At 44.0% G+C, this 9,374-nt stretch overlaps 1 protein-coding gene across 1 annotated transcript; it reads right to left on the reverse strand.

The window, feature by feature from the left end:
* Positions 1 to 4,570: 4,570 nt before the first annotated feature.
* On the reverse strand, positions 4,571 to 6,670 carry LOC149228915 (putative disease resistance protein At1g58400). Its single transcript, XM_089380905.1, has one exon. The coding sequence runs from the start codon at positions 6,668 to 6,670 to the stop codon at positions 4,571 to 4,573; it is 2,100 nt and encodes a 699-aa protein (XP_089237031.1).
* Between the last annotated feature and the right edge of the window lie 2,704 nt (positions 6,671 to 9,374).

Genomic DNA, 9,374 nt, shown 5'->3' on the forward strand with positions numbered 1-9,374 from the left:
CTCTGTGCATTTTTTGTTGTGCGACAAGTGGAGCTTTTTCAAATTTGGAATGTTTTGTAGCCCCTTATATTGTGCACTAGTGTTGGCGCCTTCTATGACAAGCACCATGAGTGTAAGAACCTCTGAAGGCAAGTGCGACGGGCATCGGGCGGAGTCATGCACGAGGGCGCGGGCGGGCGCACGGGCGCGCTGAACGACATAATGTGACGATTGATGCGACGAAAGGCGAAACACTTAGAAGTGTGGCTAAGTGTTGAACGACATATATATGCAATGGATTAGAGCTTGCAAGCCGACTTGCAAGAGAGTCTTATGGGCGCATTGTGTATGGTTTAGGGGTCGGCCAAGGGGCTGCATACCCCATATAAACCCACATAAGAATCATATATATAAAGTGAGCTTGAGAGTTCATTTCATCATCGAATCTTCATCACATATCTACGCATAAGGTAGAAGGGGTAAAGTAAAGCTACGCAGGTTTGGGTAGAGTTGTGCATAGCTCATGCGCACTATCTAAAGGTGCAGTTTGAGGATTATCTTGTACCGGTAGAGGTGTGGGCAAGGTGTGCCCGAGGTTCGGTGTATGTGCAAAAATTGTGCAGGACTTGGTAAAGAGAATTAGTGGCTCGGGTGAGCACTATCCTTTATGCAAGAGGTGTACATGTATTGTAAAAGGTAGGGTTGCCTCTCTTTGTAATATTTGGCTAAGTGTGAGACTTGGTTTGACAAGGCACACTTGTACATTGTAAAACTGATATTCTTAATATATATTGTCGGACAAACTCACATTATGGGGAGTTGCCCCTCCCCTTTATACTTGTTGCAATTGTTGTTGTTCTTGGTATAATTGCATGATGATAATGAATGAGTATGGGCTTCATTAAGTATAAAGGATAATTGCAAGTTTACTTGGTTGCGAAACACAAGCTAAGTAATGTTAATGTGAAAGTAGGCGTAGTCCACGAATGTTAGTATTGGTGAAAAGAAAGCGTTCGGTGGTGCCGCACCTTGCTACAAGCGGTTGGATGACTACAGTAGGTGTAGGGGAGTGACAGGTGGTATCAGAGCTCGAACAGGTTATCCGGGTATTGAAGGGTGAAGCTGTTGGATGGTGGAGACTAGATCGCAAAGGAAGAAGAAGCTGTTAGAGATGGCAACTGGGTCTCATGTTGGATCTAGACATGAAGCCGGGACTTTGTCACTTATGGAAAAGATGTTGTTAAGGATGGAAGCCATGTAGTCTTCCTGGGATACGAGGGAGGACTTGCTCACTAAGGAGCGAGAGGCCAGCTCGAAGCTGAGGGAAGAATTTGATGAGCTCCGAACGCAGCATGAGTACATTGATCTTATGTGTACACAGCTCGAGATAAGGGTCAAAGAGGTTGAATAAGCAACGGATTAGGGTCTTGCAGAGATCGTGAACTTGATGGGATCTCTTGACAGGGTAAACAAATCTCTTGATGAAGCCAAGGATGAGATCGCGGTGTTGAAGAAGGCTGTGAGGCATAACTCAGGTGGAGGAGTGCCTCATGTGAAGGTCAAGGAACCAGAATCTTATGATGGCACAAGGAATGCAAAGACTCTTGGAAACTTTCTATGGGACATAGAGCAGTACTTGGAACGGTTGAGTCTACCTGATGGTGAGACACAAGTCAAGGTAGCTGCTCAGTTCTTAACAAAGGATGTTAAGATGTGGTGGTGAAGGAGGGTGGATCAGATTGTCAATGGCAGTGATGATGACATTACTTCGTGGGATGACATGAAGAAGGCTTTGCAAACACATTTCAGTCATCAGGATGAAACATGGGAAGCAAGGACAAAGATTAAGTACATAAAGCAGACCGGAAGCCTACAAGCATACCAGCGAGAGTTTGCAAGTGCAGCTCTGGAACTTCCCGACATGGCAGAAAGGGACAAGGTGTTCAACTTCATTATTGGGTTGAAGCGTTGGGCACGCAATGAGGTGAAGAGGCAGAAGATTAGGACACTTGAGCAGGCTTTTGCTGCAGTTGATAGGTTGGTGGATCATTATGATGAGACTTCTGATGAGAAAAAGAAGTCCGACAAGCCGAAAGAAAAGAAGAAGGATGATGCTTCGAAATCGAATGATGGTTCGAAGACGAAGAAACCTTTGAAGTGTTGGATATGTGCAGGACCACACATGGTGAAGAATTGTCCCTCTAAACCGAAGGTGGCCGCTATTGCACAGTCTGATGGAAAGAATGAAGATGCTTTTGTGGGGATGATGCAGATACTTGGTGCTTCTGCTACTACGGAAGTGGCCTCTAGAAGGGATCCTGAAAGGAACAAGTTGGAGTATGTTCGAATGAAGGTTGGAGGTGCTGATGTGCTCACTATGGTGGATAGTGGGGCTTCTCACAACTTCATGGGCGAAGATACTGCGAGAAGAATTGGGCTGAGGTTTGTACCGACAAAGGCACAAATGAAGACAATGAATTCTCCTCCTATTGAGATTCTTGGTATAGCTGAGAGGGTGGACACTACACTTGGTGAATGGACCGGGAAGGTGGACTTCACTATAGTGCGGATTGATGACTATGAGGCTGTATTTGGGATGGAGTTCATGAAACAATTTGATGCTATGATCATTCCACATTTGAAGAAGCTCTACATTTATGATGGAAGGGAAGATGTACCCATTGTTGTTCCAACCATTGGTGTGACAAGGCCTGATTGTAAATTGGGAGTGATGCAAATGGAGGATAAGGAGAAGGTGAACAAGCAGTTGTCTAGTGTTGAGACAAAGCTTGTGGAGCAGTCATTGGTCATCAAGACACTTTCAAATAGCATCTTGGATTTGACAAGAAGGCTAGAGTTGGTGGAGGATGATGATGATGATGATGATGAAGTATATGTGAGGCCGGATGTCCAGAGGGAAGACCGGGTTGCTTATCTACAAAGGATGGAGATTGAGGATCTTGATAGATGGATCGAGTTGATTAGTGAGGGAGAGCCTTCAGGCTCTACTCCCTCTACATCTTCTTAGATGGATGAAGAAGATGGGGCTCATTGTTAGCTGCTCATGGCAGTGAGTCCTTAAAACATGGTTGAGCAGGTATGACTGATGGTGCAGGGATGGCTTGGCATCAAGCATCATGACATGTTGCAGATGAGATGGATGGAGTTTCCATGGACCTGAGCATGGATTATGGAGGTAGATTTTTTATGAGTCAAGGATGTGGCAGATGTTTGAGGAACAACTGATGATGGCATGAGGATGTTCACTCTCATGGATTGAGCGTGATGGTTGGATTAGCTACCCAACTAGTTCATACATGAGGTCCAGAAGTGTGCAGAGATATGTTGGCATCATGCTGGAGTATCGTGATAGAGGTTCACATAGGGACACATGATGAGGTCGACACGAGATGTTGCAGTGGAGATGGTGGCAGAGGGGTCGATGATCATGGATCAAGATGATGGAGAGCATTCCGTTGAGGTGCATACCTTGGTATGGTGAACTTGGTGGCAGTTGGTCACTAAGTCGAGATATGATGGAGATGAGACTCTACATATGTTGCAGGGATGTTTGCCTTATGTGGAGGAGTCAACATCATGGATAGTGATGATCTTGGTGGATGGCTACCGGGATGGTATGTTGTCGAGGAGGATGTAAGAACCTCCAGAGGCAAGTGCGACGGGCGTCGGGTGGAGTCGTGCACGAGGGCGCGGGCGGGCGCACAGGCACGCGGGCGGGCGCACGGGCGCGCTGAATGACATAATGCAACGATTGATGCGACGAAAGGCAAAACACTTAGAAATGTGGCTAAGTTTTGAACGACATATATATGCGATGGATTAGAGCTTGCAAGCCGACTTGCAAGAGAGTCTTATGGGCGCATTGTGTATGGTTTGGGGGTTGGCCAAGGGGCTGCACAACCCATGTAAACCCACATAAGAAGCATATATATAAAGTGAGCTTGAGAGCTCATTTCATCATCGAATCTTCATCACATATCTATGCATAAGGTAGAAGGGGTAAAGTAAAGCTGTGCAGGTTTGGGTAGAGTTGCGCATAGCTCATGCGCACTATCTAAAGGTGCAGTTTGAGGATTATCTTGTACCGGTAGAGGTGTGGGCAAGGTGTGCCTAAGGTTCGGTGTATGTGCAGAAATTGTGCAGGACTTGGTAAAGAGAATTAGTGGCTTGGGTGAGCACTATCCTTTATGCAAGAGGTGTACATGTATTGTAAAAGGCAAGGTTGTCTCTCTTTGTAATATTTGGCTAAATGTGAGACTTGGTTTGGCAAGGTACACTTGTACATTGTAAAATTGATATTCTTAATATATATTGTTGGGCAGACTCACATTACGGGGAGTTGCCCCTCCCCTTTATACTTGTTGCAATTGTTGTTGTTCTTGATATAATTGCATGATGATAATGAATGAGTATGGGCTTCATTAAGTATAAAAGATAATTGCAAGTTTACTTGGTTGCGAAACACAAGCTTACTAATGTTAATGTGAAAGTAGGCGTAGTCCACGAATGTTAGCATTGGTGAAAAAAAAGCGTTCGGTGGTGCCGCACCTTGCTACAAGCGGTTGGAAGACTACTGTAGGTATAGGGGCGTGACAATGAGGCTCTCAAGTTGAAACATCCATGTTGGAACCACGCAGCTGTAGATATGGAGCTTCTCAAGGCGTTCCATGCATTGTGTGTCGTCGGGAAGATGGAGGAGGCCGCGAGCGGAATTTAAACTATTTCGGAAATTAAGGGTCCGCATATTTGTCAAACCCCCAAAGGTGCCCTCGAGGCCAATACGACTTGCCGAACCCAGAGATTCTAATGCAGATGCTGATGATTGACACGGAGATTCTGATGCAGATGCAGATGCTGATGATTGACCCGGAGATTCTGATGTAGTCGATGTTGACGAATATTGAGCATCTATTAGTGTAACTGATAGGCTTTGCAGACGGATCAATCCTCTTAGATCCGTCCATTGCAAATCCGGTGCAGTTGGTGTGCTTGATTGATCGCCTATGGATACTATAGCGCCTTTCAACGTCCTTAAATAGACAAGCTTGGATATTCCAGCGGGCACCGTCTTCATATTTTTGCAGCCCTTCACATTCAAATGTAGCAAATATTTGTGCCCGCCTATCCCCATATGCATATGCAGGCTGCTCAGATTTTCGCACCCATTAACGTCGAGATAGTGGAGGTGCTTTAGACCGCTCAAGGACTCCGGCAGCTTCTTGATTTTTGTCTCCGACAAATTGAGTAACTTGAGATTCTTTGCATTTTCAATGGATGTGGGTAATGAGTCGATGCAAGTCTGACCTAAATCTAACACCACCAGATATTTCAAGTTATCGAAAAAATTATGAGGAATGGATTCAAGCTTGGAGTTGTTCCATAGCAATAGAGTGTGCAGCCCCGAACAAGGAAGGGGATGATCGCTGATTGTGGAGATTTCATTCTTAATTAAAGAAATTCTCGGTACGCCCTTGCACTTATCCATTGGCACTTGTTTCAATTCCTTTCCAGCCTCTAACAAACAGTACTTAGATTCCTTGCTAGATTCACGAAGAGCTAAATCATGCAAAAGATCATGAAGCCGACAATATTTGACTCGCCCATCAGAAACAAGCCTTGAAATTTCGATCATGCATAGATTAATAAGTTTGTTTATATAAGAGCGTCTTACCTCTATTGCGTCTCCTGCATCTCGATTAGGAGTAGAAATAAAACCTTCAGCGATCCACACATGCACTAGGTACTCTGATTTTATTTGAGAATGTGGAGGAAAGGTAGAACAGTAAAGGAAACAAGGCTTAAGGCAAGCTGGCAAAGCTTGGTAACTTAACCGGAGTGAGTGCATAACGTGGGTTGTCTCTCCCTCTCCTAATTCATCTGGACGATCCAAGCTGGCTTTGAGATGATGCAAGGTACATTCCCACTCATTAGGAACCATCTTTAACTTTGTTATAGACGCTGCTATTGTTTTCACGGCCAATGGTAGTCCCGAACATTTTTCTACAATTTGGCAGGTGATGCTGGTCAGTCGGTCATGCTCCTTGCCAGATGGTCTGATGTTCGAGTTACCCTTCTCGCACACTGGCTCTTGGGGCGAAGTAGTAGCGGGAAAATTAGGAGGAAGAGTATGGGTCAAATTAGCATAAGCAAGGAACAATTTCCAGCTGTCATCAGTAGACAAATGCCCCATTTCGTAGATGTGGCGAGTCCCCTTACGAGGATTTCCTATATGCTCTGCAACATTTTTGTTCCGAGTGGTCACCACAATCTTATTTCGTCTGTCAGATGACAAACGCAGCCCAATCTTTTCCCAAGCTTCTTTATGCCACACGTCATCCAGAACAAATAAACAACGTTTTTCACATAAATGTCTATTAATTCTGTCTGAAAGCTCCCCCTCGCTTAGCCTTGACATCTTATGACCTTGATCGTCTTCCTCCCCACGCCTCAGATACTGCCTTCCCGTCACCAAAAGGAGCTCTTTAACCAAGAATTTCGGCGAAACTGTCAGCCACAGTAGATGGTCGAAACCCTTTCGGACCTCTGGGCTGTTGAACACGTTTTGGACCAGATGACTTTTGCCCAACCCCCCCATACCCACAACCGCAATCACCCCATATCCCTCGTCTTCCACTATCCATTTAATAATTTTACCCATGTCATCAGTCATGCCCACTGTGTGAGACTGACACCTGTTGAGTATAGCACTCCGTTTCCTCCTCCGTTTCCTCCTCCGTTTCCCTTGCAACAAACAAGAAAGAATTGAAATATGATCCTGCTGTCTCAGAATATACTCCTCTCCTCAACCTAGAGGAGGTCGTCCTTGCAGATGTGGGGATGTACTCCCCGTCCATTTCTTTGTGATTAGTCAGTGCCCTCTTCAATGATTCGGGCATTTGTTTCTGGGGCTGGTTGCACTTGTTTATTGGGAAGTACTTCAACTTTGACATGTCTAGGTAATCGCAGGGGCATTCGTTTCTCCAGGCTGCAGTTCTTCATGAGCAAGTGATTCAACATTGGCATTTCTCCCTTCTCCAGACTTGGAAAATTTTCCAAGGAATTAAAGTCTTCTATCATCAACTTTTCCAGCTTGGGAAATGCCTGGGGTTCTTCAAACTCCTTGGGAAACTCTGTGCATTTTTTGTTGTGCGACAAGTGGAGCTTTTTCAAATTTGGAATGTTTTGTAGAACCTTATACTGTGCACTAGTGTTGTCGCCTTCTATGACAAGCACCATGAGGCTCTGAAGTTGAAACATCCATGTTGGAACCACGCAGTTGCAGATATGGAGCTTCTCAAGGCGTTCCATGCGTTGTGTGTCGTCGGGAAGATGGAGGAGGCCACGAGCGGAATTTAAACTATTTCGGAAATAGAGGGTCCACATATCTGTCAAACCCCCAAAGGTGCCCTCGAGGCCAATATGACCTGCCGAACTAGGAGATTTTGATGCAGATGATGATGATTGACACGAAGATTCTGATGCAGTCGATGTTGATGAATATTGAGCGTCTATTAGTGTAACTGATAGGCTTTGCAGACGGATCAATCCTCTTAGATCCGTCCATTGCAAATCCGGTGCAGTTGGTGTGCTTGATTGATCGCCTATGGATACTATAGCGCCTTTCAACGTCCTTAAATATGTTGAAATAATAATTTCAACTGAAGCTTTATTTTATTTGTGATGTGATGTATCGCATATCGCAAATCGCAAATTCACCCTGTCACCCTCCGTTATGTGCTATGTTTTCTGGCGATTGCGATATGTTTTTGCGATGCGAGAATTATCGCATATCGAAGATCGCACTAATGTGTGTGTGCTCCATTTTTTTGTTTCGCCAAATGTGATTCTGCGATGCGATGTAAATGAAGTCAATGGTTGAAATACAGGCTAGCAGCAAATGAATTTGACATGAAGTAAAAGTTTCTTTACCGCCAGTAAATGTCAGTAAAACAGTAAATGCAATTTACTGTGGGTTGGTAAGTTTTGGTAAAGATTTTAATTTTATTTCAGCGGGAGTATGGGCACAAGAAAAAGTTGGTAAAACCATTTAATTTTATTGTTTTTTTATTTTACAGCAGGATGGCAAGTGAAAACGGATGTAAGTTTTTGTTGTCATATATATATATATATATGTAATATTTTTTTGTGTTAAAGTGAGAAGAGGGAAGAACGCAGCAGCGCGTATGAAAATATACACAGCAGTGTAAATGAATTGTAATGCACAGCAGTGCGAAGTAAAAAAATAGAACGCAGCAGCGTGAGAAAAATTGATGTGTAATTTCCACACAGCAGTGTGTTGATCTCTTTAGCAGAGACTAAAGTTTTTTTTGTAATGCAGTGTAAATCCCTTTTTAAAAGAGGGACAGAGTAATTTTTGTGTTGAACTCAAATGTTCCTGTGTGATCCCTCTGAGAGAGGAAGAAGTCTGTAACAGCAGTTATTTTATTGATGAATGCAAAGTTCGTTTTCATGTGTGTAAATCTCTGTCTGCTTAGAAATTTTAAAGCTTCCCTGTGCTAAGATCCTGGAGCAAAACAGAGCATTGTCTCTGTGTCCAGTTTATGTTGTTTTTGGGATTTTGACAGAAAAATCTCCAACAGTGGTATCAGAGCTAGTCTAGGCTCTTTGAAGGGTTTAAAGACGCTGGAGGAAGGATTCTTACTGCAGCAACTTCTCCAGCAGTGTGAAGACTCAGGCAAAAGAATCCACCGGGCACCGTCTTCAGATTTTTACAGCCCTTCACATTCAAATGTAGCAAATATTTGTGCCCGCCTATCCCGATATGCAGGCTGCTCAGATTTTCACACCCACTAACGTCGAGGAACTGGAGGTGCTTTCGACCGCTCAAGGACTCCCGCAGCTTCCTGATTTTTGTCTCCGACAAATTGAGTAACTTGAGATGCTTTCCATTTTCAATGGATGTCGGTAATGAGTCGATGCAAGTCTGACTGAAATCTAACACCACCAGATATTTCAAGTTATCGAAAAAATTATGAGGAATGGATTCAAGCTTGGAGTTGTTCCATAGCAATAAAGTGCGCAGCCCCGGACAAGGAAGGGGCTGATCGCTGATTGTGGAGATTTCGTTCTTAATTAAAGAAATTCTCCGTACGCCCTTGCACTTATCCATTGGCACTTGTTTCAATTCCTTTCCAGCCTCTAACAAACAGTACTTAGATTCCTTGCTAGATTCACGAAGAGCTAAATCATGCAAAAGATCATGAAGCCGACAATATTTGACTCACCCATCAGAAACAAGCCTTGAAATTTCGATCATGCATAGATTAATAAGTTTGTTTATATAAGAACGTCCTACATCTATTGCGTCTCCTGCATCTCGATTAGCAATAGAAATAAAACCTTCAGCGATCCAC

This window comes from Pinus tabuliformis, chromosome J, assembly GCF_031772625.1.
Source record: "Pinus tabuliformis cultivar Carrire ecotype Pingquan chromosome J, CPIR1, whole genome shotgun sequence".
Classification (NCBI taxonomy): domain Eukaryota; kingdom Viridiplantae; phylum Streptophyta; class Pinopsida; order Pinales; family Pinaceae; genus Pinus; species Pinus tabuliformis.